At 55.0% G+C, this 20,105-nt stretch overlaps 1 protein-coding gene across 4 annotated transcripts; it reads right to left on the bottom strand.

Moving 5' to 3' along the window:
• Nucleotides 1–932: 932 nt before the first annotated feature.
• Nucleotides 933–12,234, bottom strand: LOC130266125 (actin maturation protease-like). 4 transcript variants are annotated; one of them, XM_056515457.1, is made up of 5 exons: nucleotides 12,019–12,234; nucleotides 10,411–10,480; nucleotides 8,870–8,997; nucleotides 3,858–3,928; nucleotides 933–1,932 (listed from the first exon to the last, which is right to left on the bottom strand). In XM_056515457.1, the coding sequence occupies exons 1-5, from the start codon at nucleotides 12,213–12,215 to the stop codon at nucleotides 1,136–1,138; spliced, it is 1,263 nt and encodes a 420-aa protein (XP_056371432.1). In that variant the 5' UTR covers nucleotides 12,216–12,234; the 3' UTR covers nucleotides 933–1,135. The 4 variants fall into 4 exon arrangements, with proteins under 4 accessions (XP_056371432.1, XP_056371431.1, XP_056371433.1 ...); XM_056515456.1 differs by lacking the exon at nucleotides 10,411–10,480 and adding an exon at nucleotides 6,668–6,797; XM_056515458.1 differs by lacking the exon at nucleotides 12,019–12,234 and adding an exon at nucleotides 6,668–6,797 and having other exon boundaries at nucleotides 10,411–10,473.
• Nucleotides 12,235–20,105: the final 7,871 nt, after the last annotated feature.

Here is a 20,105-nt window from a genome sequence, read left to right as displayed (position 1 = left end):
AGACTACCCCCAAACCCCTCCAAATCCCCAAACACCCACCCAAATTGGCCAAAAAAACAGGAAACCCCCCAAATCCAGCGGGGATTTATTGGGGAGGGGTCTGCAGGGTGTGCAGCAGCACGGCCATCCCAAAATCCCCCCAAACCTCCCCAAAACCTCCCAAACCAGCCCAAAAATCCTCCCAAACCCCCCAAAATCCCCCCAAATCCAGCAGGGATTTATTGGGGAGAGGTCCGCAGGAGGTGCAGCAGCATGGCCACCCCACAACCCCCCAAAACCAGCCTAAGACCCCCCCGAAACTCCTCCAAATGCCCCCAAGTCCCCCCTAGATTCCCCAAAACCCCCCCAAGAAACACAAAATCCCCCCAAATCCCCCCAAACCTCCCCGAAACTCCCCTCAAACCTTCCCAAGAACCCCCTAAAATCCCCCCAAATTCCCCAAACAACTACAAACCCTTCCCAAAAATCCAAATAATCCCCCCAAATCCAGCGGGGTTTATTGGGGAGGGGTCTGCAGGTGGTGCAGCAGCACGGTCATCCCAAAATCCTCCCCAAAAAAACCCCAAATCTACCCAAAACATCACAGAAGCCCTCCAAGACCCTCCCAAAACCCCCCTATAAACCACAGAAGCCCCCCCAAAAAACACAAACCCCCTCAGATCCATGGGGGTTTATTGGGGAGGGGTCCGCAGGTGGTGCAGCAGCACGGCTATCCCAAAACTCCCCCAAAAAATCCCTCAAAACTCCCCAAAATCCCCCCCAAAAAACCACAGAAGCCCCCCCCAAAAAGACAAAAGCTCCACAAAATCCAGCCGGATTTTATTGGGGAGGGGTCTCCAGCGGGTGCAGCAGCGCGGCCATCCCAAAAGCCCCAAAAACTCCCCAACCCTTCCCATCCCAAAATCTCCGCAAAAACCCCAAAACCCCCCAAAGTCCATGAGATTTATTGGGGAGGGGTCTGCAGGGTGTTAATTGAGGAGGGATCTCTATCGCTGTTTATTGGGGAGGGGTCTCCATGGTGTTTATTGGGGTGCAGCAGCACCGCGCGCCCCCCCAGTCCCTCTGTGACCCTCCTGGGGGGCAGCACGGAGCCCCCTCCCCATGGGTATTTATTGGGGAGGGGTCTCCATGGTGTTTATTGGGGAGGGGTCTCTATGGGGTGCAGCAGCACCGCGCGCCCCCCCAGCCCCGCTCTGACCCCCCCGGGGGGCAGCACGAAGCCCCCTCCCCACCGCCGCGGGCTCAGCTCGCTCAGCTGCGCATTGCTCGCCCCCAGCTCGGGGAGCGCCCAGAGCTGCGGCCGGGGGCTCTTCCCCTGCAGCGCCAGCACCAGCGGAGACCCCGCCCCAAATCGGGACCCCCGACCCAAATCGGGGACAGACTCGGGATAGGACCCCCCCCCAGATGGGGACCCCTCCTCAAATTTGGATCCTTCCTCTAAATTGGACCCCCGCCCCAAATCGGGGAGAGCATCGGGACGGGACCCCTCCCCAGATCCTGACCCTTCCCTAGCCTGGAACCTCTCCCCAAATCGGGACCCCGGACTCAAATCGGGGACAGACTCGGGATGGGACCCCGCCCCAAAATGGGACCCCCGCCCCAAATCCGGCGTTCCCTCGGCCTGAGACCCCTCCCCAAAACGAGACCCGTCCTCAGCCTGCGACCCCTCCCCAAACTGGGATCCCTCCCCATCCTCACGAGCGCCCCCAGACCCCTCCTGCAATCCCCTGGGACCCCCAGAATGGGACCCCTCCCCAAACAGAGCCCCCTCCCCAAATAGTGACTCTCCCTCGGCACCACCCGAGTCGCCCTGAGCCCCCCCCTCAGCCGCCGCCCCCTCCCCAAATTGGGCATGGAACACGTTGGGGATCTCGGGGTCCCGCTGGAATCGGGGTCCCAGCGGCTGCTGGGGGGGCACGGCCAGGAGCAGCCCTGGGGGGGGAAATTCGGGGTTCAGGGGGGTCGCGGGGACCCTCGGCTCATGGGGAACCCCCAAACCCACCCGAAACAGCTGCAGACCCCAAAAAACCCCCCAAAAACATCTTCAGCCCCCAAAAACCATCCCCAGGCCCCCAAACCTCCTAAATTCCCCCCCTAAATCGCCCCCAAAATTTCCCCAAAAACATCTCCAAACCCCAAATCGCCCCCAAATCGCCCCCAATTCTCCCCAAATCCCCCAAAAATTTCAAGATTCCCCCAACCCCCCAGAACATTTCCAACCCCCCATAACCTCAACTGCCCCCAAATTTCATTCAAATCGCCCCAAATTCTCCCCCCCAAAAAATTCTCTGACCCCCCAAACTCCCCCAAATCCTCCCAAATTTCATTCAAATCGCCCCAAATTCTCCCCCCCAAAAAATTCCCTGATCCCCCCGAACTCCCCCAAATCCTCCCAAATTACTTCTAGCTCCCTCAAACCCCCATGAACACCCCAAAAAAACATTTCCAACCCCCCATAACCTCAACTGCCCCCAAATTTCATTCAAATCGCCCCAAATTCTCCCCCCCAAAAAATTCTCTGACCCCCCCAAACTCCCCCAAATCCTCCCAAATTTCATTCAAATCGCCCCAAATTCTCCCCCCCAAAAAATTCTCTGACCCCCCCAAACTCCCCCAAATCCTCCCAAATTACTTCCAGCTCCCTCAAACCCCCGTGAACACCCCAAAATCCTCTAAAACATTTCCAGCGCCCAAAACCCCAAATCCCTCCGAATTTCCCCAAAATCCCCCCAAAATCTCTCCTGCCCCCTATAAATTGAGTGTTCAGGGGGGTCTGGGGGGATTTTTTTGGGGAATTTTGGGGAGACTTGGAGGATTTTGGGGACCACCCCCCGCCATCACTGTTGGTCAGAACCCGGTGACTCCGGCTTTGGGGGATTTGGGGTTCTGGGGACATTTGGGAGATTTTGGGGGGATTTGGGGGTTTTGGGAGATTTTGGGGGATTTGGGGAGGTTTTGGGGGTGTTTTGGGTGGGATTTAGGTTTTTGGGATGATTTTGAGGGATTTTGGGGAGGTTTTGGGGGTGTTTTGGGTTTAAGGACACTTGGGGGAGATTAGGGGTTTTTGGGGTGATTTTGGGGTCTTTTTGGAGGTGTTTTGGGGGTTTTTTGGGTTTTTTGGGGGGATTTTGAGGGATTTGGGGCTCAGGCAGGTTTGGGGGTTTTGGGAATTTTTGGGATACTTTTGGGATATTTTTGGGATATTTTTTGATTTTTTGGGGTGCCCTCACTGTTGGTCAGGGCCCAGTGAGCCTTGGGGGGTTTTGGGGGATATTTTGGGTTTTCTGGGGGTTTTTTTGAGGAGATCAATGCGGGATTTGGGGCTCAGGCAGGTCTGGGGGTTTTGGGGGTATTTTTGGGGTATTTTGGGACATTTTGGCCCCTCTCTCACCATTGATCAGAGTCCAGTGAGCCTTGTGCCTCTTGGGGTACTTTGGGTTTTTTTGGGGGTTTTTTTGTGGGGGATTTGGGACTCAGGGAGTTTTGGGGTTTTTGGGGTTTTCTGGGAGTGTTTTTGGGATATTTTGGCCCCTCTCTCACCATTGATCAGGGCCCAGTGAGCCTTGTGGGGTTTTTTTTGGTTTTTTTTTGGGGGGGGAAATTTTGGGGGGATTTGGGGCTCAGGCAGGTTTGGGAATTTTTGGGTTTTTTTGGGGGTATTTTTGGGGTATTTTGGGACATTTTGGCCCCTCTCTCACCATTGATCAGAGCCCAGTGAGCCTTGTGCCCCTTGGAGTATTTTGGGTCTTTTTGGGGTTTTTTTTGAGGAGGATTTTAGGGGATTTGGGGCTCAGGGAGTTTTGGGGTTTTTGGGGTTTTCTGGGAGTATTTTTGGGATATTTTGGCCCCTCTCTCACCATTGATCAGGGCCCAATGAGCCTTGTGACCCCGGCGGCAGCACGGACCGTGGTTGCTGTCCTCGTCATAGCTGTGGGGTCAAGGGCAAAGACTCCAGACCCAAAACCCCAACCCTGACCCCAAATGACCCCAATAACCCCCAATACGCCCAAAGGATACGGAACAATCAGGGGTCTCCCCAAATCCCAAGCCCCAAATAACCCCAAAACCCCAAATCCTGACCCCAAATAACCCTAAATGACTCCAAAGGATACAGGACAAGCAGGGCTCTGCCCAAACCCCAAATAACCCTAAACCCCAAACTCTGACCCCAAATGACCCCAATAACCCCAAATTTCCCCAAAGGATACAGGACCAGCAGGTCTCTCCCCAGGCCCCAAACCCCAAACCCTGACCCAAAATGACCCCAGACCCCAAACCCTGACCCCAATAACCCCAAATAACCCCATAAAGGATACAGGACAAGCAGGGCTCTCTCCAAACCCCAAATCCCAAACCCTGACCCCAAACAACCCCAAATGACCCCAAAGGACACAGGACAAGCAGGGCACTGCCCAAACCCCAAATAACCCAAAACCCCAAACCCTGACCCCAAATGACCCCAAATAACCCCATAAAGGATACAGGATGAGCAGGGCTCTCCCCAAAGCCCACACCCCAAACCCTGACCCCAAACAGCTCCAAATGACCCCAAACAATCCCAAATGACCCCAATAACCCCAAAGGATACAGGATGAGCAGGGCTCTCCCCAAACGACCCCAATGAACCCCAGTAAGGATATGGGACCAGCAGGGCTCTGCCCAAACAACCCCAAATGACCCCAAATGACCCAAATTAACCCAAATAACCCCAATTAGGATACGGGACCAGCAGGGCTCTCCCCAAAGCCCAAATGACCCCAAATGACCCAAATAAGGATAGGGGACCAGCAGGGCTCTGCCCAGGCCCCACACCCCAAACCCTGACCCCAAACGACCCCAATAACCTAAATTAACCCTAATAAAGGATATAGGATGAGCAGGGCTCTGCCCACACCCCAAACTCCAAACCCCAATGACCACAATGACCCAAAAGATACGGGACCAGCAGGGCTCTGCCCACACCCCAAACCCCAAACCCCAAACGACCCCAAAGGATACAGGACCAGCAGGGCTCTGCCCACACCCCAAACCCATGACCCCAATGACCCCAAAGGATACGGGACCAGCAGGGCTCTGCCCACACCCCAAACCCCAATGACCCAAATGACTTCAATGACCCCAATAATCCAAAGGATACGGGACCAGCAGGGCTCTGCCCACACCCCAAACCCTAAACCCCAATGACCCCAAAGGGACCAGCAGGGCTCTGCCCACACCCCAAACCCCAATGACCCAAAGACGCCAGCAGGGCTCTGCCCACACCCCAAACCCCAATGACCCAAATGACCCCAATAACCCAAAGGATACGGGACCAGCAGGGCTCTGCCCACACCCCAAACCCTAAACCCCAATGACCCCAAAGGATACGGGACCAGCAGGGCTCTGTCCACACCCCAAACCCTAAACCCCAATGACCCCAAAGGATACGGGACCAGCAGGGCTCTGCCCACACCCCAAACCCCAAACGACCCCAATAACCCAAATTAACTCTAATAAAGGATATAGGACGAGCAGGGCTCTGCCCACACCCCAAACTCCAAACCCCAATGACCCCAATGACCCAAAAGATACGGGACCAGCAGGGCTCTGCCCACACCCCAAACCCCAAACCCCAAACGACCCCAAAGGATACGGGACCAGCAGGGCTCTGCCCACACCCCAAACCCCAATGACCCAAAGGATACGGGACCAGCAGGGCTCTGCCTACACCCCAAACCCCAATGACCCCCAAATGACTTCAATGACCCCAATAACCCAAAGGATACAGGACCAGCAGGGCTCTGCCCGCACCCCAAACCCTAAACCCCAATGACCCCAAAGGATACGGGACCAGCAGGGCTCTGCCCACACCCCAAACCATGATCCCCAATGACCCCATATGATCCCAAATGACCCCAAAGGATACGGGACCAGCAGGGCTCTGCCCGCACCCCAAACCATGATCCCAAACGACCCCAATAACCCAAATTAACTCTAATAAAGGATATGAGACGAGCAGGGCTCTGCCTACACCCCAAACCCCAATGACCCAAATGACCCCAATGACCCAAAGGATACGGGACCAGCAGGGCTCTGCCCACACCCCAAACCCCAATGACCCAAATGACCCCAAAGGATACGAGACCAGCAGGGCTCTGCCTACACCCCAAACCCCGATGACCCAAATGACCCCAATAACCCAAATTAACTCTAATAAAGGATATGGGACAAGCAGGGCTCTGCCCACACCCCAAACCCCAATGACCCAAAGGATACGGGACCAGCAGGGCTCGGCCCAAACCCCAATGACTCCAAGAACCCAAAGGATACGGGACCAGCAGGGCTCTGCCCAAACCCCAAACCCCAATGACCCCAATAACCCAAAGGATACGGGACCAGCAGGGCTCTGCCCACACCCCAAACCCCAATGACCCCAATAATCCAAAGGATACGGGACCAGCAGGGCTCTGCCCACACCCCAAACCCCAATGACCCCAATAACCCAAAGGATACGGGACCAGCAGGGCTCTGCCCACACCCCAAACCCCAATGACCCCAATAACCCAAAGGATACGGGACCAGCAGGGCTCTGCCCACACCCCAAACCCCAATGACCCCAATAACCCAAAGGATACGGGACCAGCAGGGCTCTGCCCACACCCCAAACCCCAATGACCCCAAAGGATACGGGACCAGCAGGGCTCTGCCCCGCCGCAGGTGCTGCAGCACCCGGCCCCGGTTGGGCCCCCCCAGCCCCCCCTGCAGCAGCTCAGCCCGGCAGGGCAGCAGCTCCTGGGCCAGGGCGGCCATGTCTGCAGCTAGGGGAGAGAAAAAGTCCTATTAATATCCTAAATGATCCTAAATGTATCCTAAAAACCACCCTGAAAAACCTTGAGACACAGCGACCCCACAGTGACCCCGCAGTGACCCTGGCAGGAGAGCAGCTCCTGGGCCAGGGCAGCCATGGCTGCAGCTGGGAGGGGAAAAGTCATTTAAAAATCCTAAAAATATCCTAAAAACATCCTAAAAAGCATCCCATAAACCTCTGGGACACAGCGACCCCACAGTGACCCTGGCAGGTCAGCAGCTCCTGCGCCCGGGCCGCCATCTGGGCAGCTGGGGAAGAGAGGAACCCAAAAAACATCCTAAAAAGCATCCCATAAACCTCTGGGACACAGCGACCCCACAGTGACCCTGGCAGGTCAGCAGCTCCTGCGCCCGGGCCGCCATCTGGGCAGCTGGGGAAGAGAGGAACCCCAAAAACATCCTAAATAACCCCAAAATCATTCTAAAAACCACCCTGAAAAACCCTGAGACACAGCGAACCCATAATGACCCCACAGTGACCGCACAGTGACCTCACATTGATCCCATAATGACCCCACAGTGACCCCAGTGACCCCAGCTCCTGGGCCAGCATGGGCAGCTGGGGGCAAAAAAAAACCCCAAAAGTGACCCCAAAAATACCCCAAAACCACCCTAAAAACCCCCAAACCACCCCAAAAACCCCAAAACCTCCAAAATCACCCCAAAACCACCCCAAAAATCACTCCAAATGCCATTCCAAAAACCCCAAAGCCACCCCAAAAACACCAAAATCAACCCAAAACCACTCTAAAAACATCCTAAAAACCCCAAAATCACCCCAAAACCACCCTAAACACCCCAAAACCACGCTAAGAACCCCAAAAACCACCCTGAAAATCCCCTGAGAGATTGGGATCACCAGGACCCCACAGTGAGCCCAGGACCTCAAAAATCTCAAAAACACCCCTAAAGTGACCCCAAAATTGACCTCAACCACCCTTGAAGCCCCCCAGTGACCCCAGAGCCCCAAAATCCCCCCACATCCCCCCTGGACACCCCAAAATCCTCCCAATGTTCCCCCAGGACCCCAAAATTCCCCCAAATCCCCCCTGGACACCCCAAAATCCTCCCAATGTTCCCCCAGGACCCCAAAATTCCCCTGGGCCCCCCAAAATTCCCCCCAAATCCTCCCAGTCCCCCCCCCGGATTTCTCAGTGACCCCCAAAACCACCCCAGACACCCCTAGTGACCCCAAAATCCCCCCAGGACCCCCCAAATCCTCCCCAAAACTCCCTAAATCCCCCCAGACACCCCAAAATCCCCCCCAAATCCCCTCTGGACACCTCAAATCACCCCCAAACCGCCCCAAATCCCCTCAAAGCCCCCCCAGATTTCTCCCAAAATCCCCAAATTCTCCCCAAAATCCCCTCAAAATCCCCACAAATTTTCCTAAACCCCCTGCAAACCCCCCAAAATCCCCCCCAAACCCCCAAATCCACCCCAGACACCTCAAATCCCCCCAAAATCCCCCAGACACCTCAAAAATTTCCTCAAAATCCCCCCCAAGTCCCCCCCGGACACCCCAAAATCCCCAAATTCCCCCCGAAACCCCCTCAACATCCCCCCAAAATTTTACTAAATCCCTCCCAACCTCCCCAAAATCCCTCCCAGGACACCCTGAAACTCACCTAAACCCCCCAAAATCCCCCCCAGACACCCCAAAACTCCCCATCAAATCACCCCAAAATCCCTCCAAAACTCCCCCAAATCCCCCAGGATACCCCAAAACCCGCAAATTCTCCTCCAAACCTCCTCAAAATCCCCAATAATTTTCCTAAACCCCCCTCAAAATCCCCCTCACACCCCAAAAATCCCCCCTAACCTCCCCAAAATCCTCCCCAGACCTCAAAACTCCCCAAAAACCCCCAAATTTTCCTACAGCCCCCTCAAAATCCCCCCCAGACACCCCAAATCCCCTTGGGACACCCCAAAATTCTCCCCAAAACCCCCTCAAAATCTCCCCAAATTTTCCAACATTCCCTGAAATGCCCCCAAAATCCCCCCAAAATCCCCCAAACCCCACCTGAGAACATCTCCCCGTGGCGGCTGTAGCCCCTGGCCCGCGCCGTGTCCAGCAGAGCCCCCAGACCCAATTGGGGCCGGGGGGGTCCCAGCAGAGCCCCGGCCATGGCCAGGGCCACCAGCCCACACCTGGGGGATGGGGGGGATTTTGGGGGGTTTGGAGAGGATTTGGGGCAGATTTGGGGAATTTCATGGGATTTTGGGGGATTTTGAGGGGGGGGGTGTGGTTTGGGGGATTTCAGGGAATTCCTGGGGGCATTTGGGGGATTTTTGGGGTTTGGGGGCAATTTTGGGGGTTTTTTAGGAGATTTCAGGGGATTTTCGGAGATTTTGGGGGTTTGGGGGCAAATTTGGGGGAGATTTTGGGGTGATTTTGGGGGGTGGGGTGGGGGATTTCAGGTAATTCCTAGGGGCATTTGGGGGATTTTTGGGGTTTTGGGGCATTTTGGGGGGGGTTTAGGAGATTTCAGGGGATTTTGGGAGGATTTGGGGAGATTCTGGGGATTTGGGGTAATTTTGGGGAGATTTTGGGGTGATTTTGGGGAGATTTCAGGGGGGATTTTGGGGGAATTTTGGGGGGATTTCAAGGGGGGGGGGGTTTAGGGGATTTCAGGGAATTCCTGGGGTCATTTGGGGGATTTTTGGGGTTTTGGGGCAATTTTGGGGGATTTTTAGGAGATTTCAGGGGATTTTGGGAGGATTTGGGGAGATTCTGGGGATTTGGGGCAATTTTGGGGAGATTTTGGGGGATTTCAGGGGCGATTTCAGGGGGATTTTAGGAGATTGCAAGGGGATTTTAGGAGGATTTGGGGAGATCTGGGGGTTTTCAGTGGGTTTTGGGGGGGGGATTGAGGGATTTTGGAGGGGGTTTGGGGGTTTTGGGGGACATTTGGGGGATTTCAGGGGTTTGGGGGGGATTTGGGGGAATTTTAGATTTCAGGTGGATTTTGGGAGGATTTGGGGGATTGATTTCGGGGGCTTTTGGAGATTTCAGGGGAATTCTGGGGAGATTTTGAAGAATTTTGGGAGATTTTGGGGGGGGTTGGGAGATTTTTGGGGGATTTAGGGGGATTTAGGGGGTTTTTGAGGGATTTTGGGATGATTTGGGGGATTTTGGGGAAATATTAGGACATTTCAGAGGGACTGGGGAGATTTTAGGGAACTTCGGGAGATTTTTGGAGGGTTTTGGGTGATTTGGGGCAATTATGGGGAGAGTTGGGGTGATTTTGGGGGATTTCAGGGGGGATTTTGGGGATATTGGGGGGATTTTTGGGGGTTTGGGGGATTTTCAGGGGATTTGTGGGGGATTTGGAGGATTTCAGGGAATTCGTTGAGGGATTTTGGGAGATTTTGGAGGGGGGTTGGGGGGAATTTTAGGAGATTTCAGGGGGATTTTGAGGGAATTTGGGGGGATTTTGGAGGATTTTAGGGTTTCTCCAGAGCCCCCTCAGACCCCCCAAAAACCCCCCAGACTCCCCAAAAACCCCTCCAGAACCCCCCAAACCGCCCACCCCGCCCCCCCCCCGAAGCCCCCAGACTCACTGGGGCCCATCCTGGATCAGGGGGGGGCACAGGCCGGTAGAACAGGAGCCACTTCCAGGGACCCTCGAGACTTTTTGGGGAGGGGGCACCATGGGAAACTCCCCCCCCCAAACTCAGGGGGGAACACCCCTCCCCCCAAAACCCCCCAGAGCCCGGTCAGGATGGGGCTGGGACCCCCCCAGGAACCCCAAATCAACCCTGGGACCCCCAAGTCTGCCCCGGGACCCCCCCAGGAACCGCAAATCAACACTGGGACACCCAAAATCAACTCTGGGACCCTCAAATCTACCCTGGAACCCCCCCCCCCCCCCCCCAGGACCCCCAAATCAACCCTGGGACCCCCAAATCTGCCCCGGGACCCCCCCCCAGGACCCCCAAATCAACCCTGGGACCCCCAAAATCAACACTGGGACCCCCCGAGGACCCCCAAATCAACCCTGGGACCCCCAAATCTTCCCTGGGATCCCCAAAATCAACCCTAGGACCCCCCCCAGGACCACCAAACCAACCCTGGGATCCCCCAAATCCACCTTGGGACCCCCAAATCTGCCCCGGGACGCCCCCAGGAACCCCAAATCCACCCTGGGACCCCCAAATCTGCCCCGGGACCCCCCCCCCCCAGGACCCCCAAATCAACACTGGGACCCCTAAATCTGCCCCGGGACCCCCAAATCTGCTCTGGGCCCCCCCCCCAGGACCCCCAAAATCAACCCTTGGACCCCCAAATCTGCCCTGGGTCCCCCAAAATCAACCCTGGGACCCCCCCAAGACACCCATACCAACTCTGGGATCCACCAAATCAACCCTGGGACCCCCAAATCAACCCTGGGCCCCCGCCCCAGGACCCCCAAATCAACCCTGGGACCCCCAAATATGCCCCGGGACCTCCCCAGGAACCCCAAATCAACCCTGGAACCCCCAAATATGCCCCGGGACCCCCCCAGGATCCCCAAATCAACCCTGGAACCCTCAAACCAGCCCTGGGACCCCCCAAATCAACCCTGCCCCCCCCCCCCAGGACCTCCAAATCAACCCTGGGACGACCCCCCAAAATCAACCCCGGGACACCCCGAGGACCCCCAAATCAACACTGGGACCCCCAAATCTGCCCCGGGCCCTCCCCCTCCCGAGAACCCCAAAACCCATCCAGGAACCCCAAATCTCGCCTGAGACTCCCCAAAACCCTCCCAGGATCCCCCAAACCTCCCCTGGGACGTCCCCAGGAACCCCAAAACCCCCTAGACCCCTCCCAAAATACCCCCCAGACCACTCCCAAAAACCCCTCAAGGACCCCCCAGGACCCCTCCCAAAATCCCCCCAAACCCTCCAGCCCGCACTTAGGGCACCCCCGAAACCCCCTCGGACACCTCCCCAAACCCCCCAGACCCCTTTTAGGACCCCCAGACCTCCCCAAGACCCCCTAAAACCCCCCAGACTCCCCCAAAACCCTCCAAGACCCCTCCCCAAATGCCCCCCAGACCTCCCCAAGACCCCATTTTAGGACCCCAAGCCCACCCCCAAACCCCCGCTGAGCCTCTTCCCAAAACCCCCCAGCCCCCCCTTTAGCACCCCACCCCCACCCTCACCCCTCCCCCGCCCCTCCCCCACCTGTCCCTGCGCCGCCTCAGCAGCTCCCGCAGCCCGCCGTCCTCTCCCAGCGCCTGCCCCGCTCTCTGCAGCGCCTCCCTCAGCACCCGCCCCAGCCCGGGGGGACTCCCGGAAGGATTCCTGGGGGTCCCGGGGGGAGGGGGTGCGGGTGGTGGGGGAGGGGGCGCCGGTGGGGGGGGAGGGGCCGCCCGCTCCATGGCGGCGCCCGGGGTCAGAGGGCGCCACTCCCGCCTGGCCTCTGATTGGCTGCAGCGGCCCTGGGGAGGCGGGTGTTGCTGAGGGGAGCCGCGCGCTGATTGGTTGGTTCGGGGAGAGGCGCGCCGCTATTGGCTGGGAGGGGCCCGCGCGCTCGGCGGGAAGAGTGTGAGGCGGGAGCGGTTGAGGAGGGTCCTGAGGTAGGGCCGGGAGGAAATGGGGGGAATGGGGGGTTGTCTGAGGGGTCTGAACTGGGTCTGGAATGGATTTGGGGGGGTAATTGAGGGGTCTGAGGGGAGTTGAAGGGTCTGAGGGGAAATGAGGGGTCTGAGGAGCGTTTGAGAAGACTTTGGGGGAATGGTTTATCTAAGGTGGGTCTGGGATGGATTTGAGGCATTGGGGGGGGGTCTGAGGGGACATGAGGAGTCTGAGGGGAAATGAGGGGTCTGAGGGGAATTTAGGCATCGGAGGTGGGTCTGGAATGGATTTGGGGCGATTTGGGAGGGTCTGAGGGGAATTGAGGGGGTCTGAGGTGGGTCAGGGGGAAATGGGGGAATTTGGGGAGGCGTCTGAGAGGAATTGAGGGGTCTGAGGTGGGTCTGATAAGGATTTGGGGAAGCTTGGGGTGGTCTGAGGGGAATTGAGGGATCCAAGGTGTGGCCGGGGGCAAATGAGGGACTCTGAGGAGAAATGAGGAGTCTAAGGTGCGTTTGGAATGGATTTGGGGGAATATGATGGGGTCTGAGGTGGGTCTGGAATGGATTTGTGGAGGTCTGAGGAGAAATTGAGGGACTTTGAGGAGATCTGAGGGGATTTGAGGGATCTGAAGTGGGGTCGGGGGGAAATGTGGTGCTTTGGGGGTCTCTGAGGGGAATTGAGGGGTTTGGGGAGGCTTTGGGGGGAAATGGGGTATCTGAGGTGGGACCAGCAGGAAACGGGGGGGAATCTGAGGGGAATTGAGGGATCTGAGGTGAGTCTGGAGCAGGTGACGAGGGAGCTAAGGTGGTTTGGGGAGGAAATGGGGTTTTCGTGGGTCTGAGAAGAATTGAGGGATCTGAGGTGGATCTGGAATGGATTTGAGGGAATTTGGAGGGGTCTGAGGTGTATTTGGGGGGAAATGGGAGGGTTTGAGGTGGATATGAGGGGAATTGAATTTTTGTGGGACCATTCCCAGGTGTTTTGTGGCACCATTCCCAGGTGTTTTGTGGCACCATTCCCAGGTTTTTGGGGACCATTCCCAGGTTTTGGGCTATCCGTGGCCCTATTCCCCCGTGCCAAGTTCCCGGGGTTCAAGGAGCTGCGCCTGGTGCCCGGCACCACGACATTGCCTTGGTGGAGTTGGACACCGAGATGCAGGTGGGTGCACCCGCGAGGCCCTGCAGGGCTCCAAGATCACCCAGAGCAATGCCACAAAGATCTCCTTCACCAAAAAGTGACCCCAAACCCTTCCCAAACACCCCCAAACCTGAAAAAAATCTGCCTGGATACCCCAAAACTGCCCCGAAACACCCCAAATTTCAGAGCAATGCCCCAAAATCCTTGAGACACAAAACTGCCTCTGAATACCCCAAAACAACCCAAAATCCCAGAGCAATGCCATGACGATCTCCTTTTCCAAAAAGTATTCCCAAAATCTGCCCAAACACCCCCAAAACTGAAAAAAACCTGCCTGGATACCCCAAAATCCCAGAGAAATGCCTCAAAACAGCCCCTGGATACCCCAGAACTCCCCTGAAACACCCCAAATCCCATCAGGCTACCCCAAAATCTACTAGAAACACCCCAAAATCCCATAGAAAAATCCTATAATCCCTCCAAACCACCCCAAAATGCCTCAAAGCTGCCCCCAAATATTCCAAAATTGCTCAAACCCAGCCCAAAACACTAAAAATCCCAGAAAACTGCCTCAAAAATGGTCCTGACCCTGCCCAAACCCCTCACCTGCCCCCACTCCCCCAGATAAGTTCAGCTCTGACCAAATCCTCCTTTTTTTTATCCCAAGTCTTTTTTTTAATTCTAAATCCTCCTTTTTCCAGTCTCAAAATCCTTCTTTGTGCATCCCAAATGTCCTTTTCAGACCCCAAATTCTCCTTTTCTCACCTCAAAGTCTCCTTTTCCCACCCCAAATCTTCTTTTTGAACCCTCAATCTCATTTTCCCATCGAAATCCTGACCTCAAATCTTCAATCCTCACCCTAAATCCCTTTTTCCAGTCCCCAGATCTCCTTTTTCCATCCCAAGTCCTTCTTTGTGCATCCCAAATTCTTCTACTTTCACCCCAAATCCCTTTTTTGGAGTTCCCCAGGGGTTTTTGGGGTTTTTCCCAGCATTGTACCCAGGGTCTCTGCAGACATTGCACCTGGAGCTGCCCCCACCCTGAATAAATCCCAAACCAACCCCAAATCCCTTTTCCCACCCCAAATCCGTTTTTTGGGGTTCCCCGGTGGTTTTTGGGGTTTTTCCCACCCAGCATTGTGCCCAGGGTCTCTCTGCAGACATTACATCTGGAGCTGCCCTCACCCCAAATAAATCCCAAATAAACCCCAAATGACTCCTGCCTTGTCCCCCAGGGCTGGAATGGTTTTGGAGGGGAGTTTGGGGTCAGGTGGGTTTGACCCCAAAGTTTGGGGATGGAGGAGGTTTGATCCTAAAGTTTGGGGGGGTTTGACACCCCAGGGTTTGGGATCAGGAGGTTTGACCCCCCCCTGTGGTTGGACACCCCAAATATTTCAAACTCCAGAGCTTGGGAATTTGGGGGGGGGGGGTGGAGGAGAGGGGGGGAGTTTGGAGTCTCAGGGGGTGTGACCCTAAAATTTGGGTTTGTGGGAGTTGATCCTAAAGATGGGAGTTTGGGGGGGGGGTGATCCTAAAATGTGGGGGATTGGGGGGGTTTGACACCAAATTATGGGGATTTGGGGGCTTTAACCCCAGAGTTTGGGAATTGAGGGGGGTGGGTTATCCTAAAATTTCAGATTTGGGGGGGATGGACACCGCAGGGTTTGGGTTTTGGGGAGGGGTTTTGATCCCAGACTATGGGGACCAGGGGGTTTTAACTCCAAATTTAGATTCACCAGTGTTGGGGCTGGTTTCGATCTCAGTCTTGATCTCGGTCCCAGTCTTAGTTCCAGTTCTGGAGCAGTGCTGGTCTCAGTTCTGGTGTCAGTTCTGTTTGTAGTCTTGATCTCAGTCTCCATTCTAATTTCGGTCACATTCTTGGTTCTTGTGCTGGTCTCCATCCCTGGCCCAAACATTTTAGGAGCGTTTCGGTGATTTTTTACTAAACTGGGCAGCTTTAGGCTGGATTTTAGGCCACTTTTTGACGATGTTAGGCCAATTTCGAAGATTTTAGACCCCCTTTCAGTGGATTTGGGGCCCCTTTGGCTAATGTTAGGCCAAACCTGGTGGATTTAAACTGCATTTTGGAGGCTTTTTAGTGATTTTATGCCCTTTTCAGACAGCACGGTTCTTTGGCTCCGCCCCTTTCCCCTCACATTTCCCGGCCTTCCCTTGACCCATCCCCTCCCAGTTCGGGATTTAGAACGGGGAGGGAGAAAGAGGCGGAGCGGCATCAGGAGCAGGAGGAGACAAGGAGCGATTCGAGCATGAGCCCAGAGCTGCCTGAACTCGCAGCCCCCCCAGGACCATCACCTCCCCATCCCACAGGTGCCTGGGGAGCGGGAGCTCGCCCCAAATATCCCGGGGGTGTTCCTGGGTTTGGGGGTTTTTGGGGGGAAGTTTGGATCTTGCCGGGCTCCAGAGGTGCAGATGGCTCTCATGGGGGAAAACGGGGGGTCCCCGGGAGGTGTTTCTGGGGGGGTCCCGGTGGGTGCGGGCAGAGCCCCGGTGGGGGGATGCGGGTCCCCCCGCGGTGGGGGTTGGGCTTCCCGGGCCGGGCCCTGCGAGCTCTGCCGGGGCCACGTGGGGAGTGTGCGGGAGCGGCGGGATCGGCGGGGGGACAGCGGTTTTGGGGAGCCCCGGGAGAGGCACGGCTTCCCTGAGCGGGAGCGCAGACACAGGAGAGCCCCAGAAGGGCAAAGCGGGGAGCCCGAGAGGGGGGGACCCCTGGCATTGCCGGGACCCCGGCGGGGGGGGTGCTGGGGCTGGAGGGGCGGCATGACCGGGAAAGGGCTTCAGGGCTCCTGGTGCCGCCAGTGGCAGCTCCCAGCATGAGCCCAGTTGCTCCCCGCGTGTGGTTTCATTTTCCTCGGCACTCCCAGGATGAGCCCAGTCACTCCCAGGCATTCCCTATTATGATGGAATTTGCCCCCAGCGTGGTCCCAGTTGGTCCCAGTTCCTCCCAACGTCACCGAAACTGAGAGAAAAAACCAAAAACCACGTCCAAAAATTTAGAGTCAAGTTGTTACTTTAATATCTTGGCAGGATGTTGTGGCCAGGATGTACCACAGAAATCATCTCATCCACACATAACCCGTGTGTGCAGAGAGAATCATTCCATGACACTCCATTTTTAGGAGATTTTTCAGATCTTTTATACAGTTATAGAAATGAATTGGGTCAGTGTTCATTGGTCTCAAGTTGCAAATAATCAATTCTTAATATCTGGTCTCCTTTTGGATCCGGATTTCTTCCCTTCTGATGTTAATTAGATCTTAGTTCAATCATTTTCTTATCAGTCTTTTCAGAGGAGTTGTCTGCAACTGTGCCAGAGGCTGAGTCTGGGGTGGATGTTCCTCGGTGGCCACTGATGTTCTGTTAATGGCCGCTGATGGTCCTTGAGCATTCCTGTTGCTCCCAGTGTGTTGATGTGTTGAGTCCATCCGACCCCATCTGGTGCAGCAATGCCCTGGAAAGAAAATGAAATGTTTTTTAGGGCAAAGGCAAACAAAATATCATGTGTAAAATCACAGAAAAATTTTTAAACAGATGTGTTTTCCAACACCACTTTAATACAGTGTGTTTCCCCTTCCCCCAGCTGCCCCTAGCACAGTCCTAGTCACTCCCAGTACTATCCCAGTATGAGTCCAGTATGATGCCAGTCTCTGCCAGCAGGGCCCCAGTCACTCATACTTGCCCCAGTTGCCCCAGCGTGGTCCCAGTTTCCCTCCAGCATAATCCCAGTGTCTCCCAGTTAGGTCCCAGTCACCACCCCTATGGTCTCAGACATTCCCAGTATATCCCAGTTGCCCTGAACAATCTCGTACTCATTTCCAGGCACTCCCAGTTACCTCAACGTGGTTCACTTGCCCCCAGTTTTATCCCAGTTACTCCTACAATACTCCCAGTGCCTCTCAGCATGGTTTTGGGGGTTTTTTTTGGGTGGGGAGGGGAATTTTTGGAGAATGCAGAACTCCAAAGCTGATCCAAGTCACTCCTAGTCATCCTCTATTATGATGCAACTTCCCCCTTGCCCGGTCCCAGTTGCTCCCAGTTCCTTCCATTTTCATCCAGTGTGTTCCCAGCTCTCCCAGTTCGTCCTCAGTACAGTTCAAGTCTCTCCTAGTATGAGGCCATGGCCCCCAGTGTGATCCCAGTTTCTCCGTGTCAATGCCAGCATGACCCCAGTAGCCTCCAGTATAATCCCTGTGACTTCCTGTCTCTCCCAGTAAATCCCAGTCACACCCAGCATGCTGCCAGTCACTCTCACTTCTTCCCACTTGCTTTTAGCATGATTCCAGTAGTTCACAGCCACTCCCAGTCCATCCCAGTATGAGTCCAGTCACCCTCAGTATGATCCCAGTCTCACCCAGCATGGGCCCAGCTGCTCTCCCTGTGATCCCAGGATAATCCCAGTTGCTGCCAGAATAGTTCAAGGTGTTCCCAGTTCCTCCCAGGATGATCCCTAGAATAGCCCCAGTCTCTCTCAGCATTGTCCCACTATCTCCCAGTTGTCCCCAGTGTGGTTCCATTTCCTCCAGTATGGTTACAGACATTCTCATTATATTTCTGTTGCCCCAGTAAGGTTCCAGTTACCTCAGAATGATGCCAGTCTTACCCAGTCATTCCCAGTTGTCTCCAGCCTCATCCCAGTTTCTGTCAGTGTCTCATACTCCCAGTTGCTCCCAGTATGATCCCTGTTATGACCTCCGTCGCCTCAGCATGGTTCCAGTACCTTCCTGTTGATCCCAGTTGCTCCCAATGTGTCCACATTTTCCTCCCAACATGGGCCCAGTAGCTCCCAGTAACCCCTGGTCAGGTACCAATCACACTCACTGTAATCCCAGTGGCTCCCAGGATGATCCCAGTAGGATCCATAGTCACCCCCAGTATGGTTCCAGTCATTTCCAGGATGACCCCTGTCACTCCCAGATCCTTCCAGTATTATTCCAGTCATGCCCAGACTGACTCCCTGTCACTTCCACTGTGGGCCCAGTTGCTCTGAGTCACTCCCAGTATGGCTCCAGTTGTGGCCAGTACTTTTCCTTTAACTCCCAGTCTGATTGCAGTATGATCCCAGTCATTCTAGGATGTTCCCAGTTCCATTCCAATCACTTGCAGTGATCCCAGCTTGTTCCAGTAGGATCCCAGCATGACTCTGACATGGGCACAGCTGCTCCCATTTCCCCTCACAGTTGCTCCCAGTGTATCCCAGTTGCCGCCAGCATGTTCCCAGTCACTCCCAGGTGTTCTCAGCTGTTTCCTGACTGATCCCAGTTGCTCACAGCCTCTGCCATTCACCCTCAGTGCTGTCCACGCATCTGCCAGTATGATCCAGTGTGATCCCAGTCCTTCTGAGCATGGTTCCAGTTGCTCCCAGTTTCTCCCACTATTATCCCAGTTTCCCCCAGTTGCCTCAGCACAGTCCCAGTCACTCCATAGGTGATCCGAGTCCATCTCAGCATGGTCCCAGTCATGCCCAGTTCCCCCAGTACAGAGTAGTAGTTCCCATTGACTCCCAGTGTTTCCAACACCTCAAATGCTGTAAATCCAAGGTTTCTGTGGGAATTTAAGAGAGCACATGGAAGAATCAAAAAGTCCAGAAAGCTGCTATTCTATGGGAATTTGGAAGGGAACTGGAGAACTCAAAATTCCCAATGCCCAGAATTCTGAAATTCCATGGTTTTGGAGGGAATTTGGGAGGGGAACTGGAGGATTCTAAATTCTCAACACCCAAAATGTCATTATTCCATGGCAGGTTATTGGGAATTTGGGAGAGAAACTGGAGGATTCTAAATTCCCAATGTCTGGAATGTGGTTATTCCGTGGGAATTTGGGAGGGGAGCTGTAGAATTCCAATTCCCGATGCCCAGAATTCTGCAATTCCATGGTTTTGGTGGGAATTTGGGAGGATAGCTGGAGGATTCTAAATTCCCAACATCCGAAATGTGGTTATTCCATGGGAATTTGGGAGGAGAACTGGAGGATGCTAAATTTCCAATGCCCAGATTCCTGTAATTCCATAATTTTAGTGGGAATCTAGGAGGGACCAGGAGGATTCCAAATTCTCAGTGCCTCAAATCCTGTTATTGCGTGGGAATTGCTAAGAGGAACTGGAGGGTTCAAAATTCCCAACACTGGGAATGCCATTATTCCATGGGAATTTGGGAGGGGAACTGGGCTATTCAAAATTCCTGACACCTGGAATGCTGCTATTCCATGGGAATTTGGTGGGAGTTTTAGAGGGCGTATGGGTGTTTCTAAATTCCCAACACCTGGAATGACATTATTCCATGGGAATTTGGGAGGGGAGGATTCTAAATTCCCGATGCCCAGAATTCTGTAATTCCATGGATTTGGTGGGAATTTGGGAGGAGAGCTGGAGAACTCTAAATTCCTGATGCCAGGAATGCTGTAATTCCATAGTTTTGGTGGGAATCTGGGAGGGAAGCAGGAGGATGCAAATATTAAATGGAACTGGCCCCAGCACAGAGCCCTGAGGGACACCACTGGTGACTGGCCACCAGCTGGATGCAGCACCGTTCACCACCACTCTCT

Source organism: Oenanthe melanoleuca, unplaced genomic scaffold (genome assembly GCF_029582105.1).
Source record: "Oenanthe melanoleuca isolate GR-GAL-2019-014 unplaced genomic scaffold, OMel1.0 S001, whole genome shotgun sequence".
Classification (NCBI taxonomy): domain Eukaryota; kingdom Metazoa; phylum Chordata; class Aves; order Passeriformes; family Muscicapidae; genus Oenanthe; species Oenanthe melanoleuca.
This window is presented reverse-complemented; position numbering and strand designations above follow the sequence as displayed.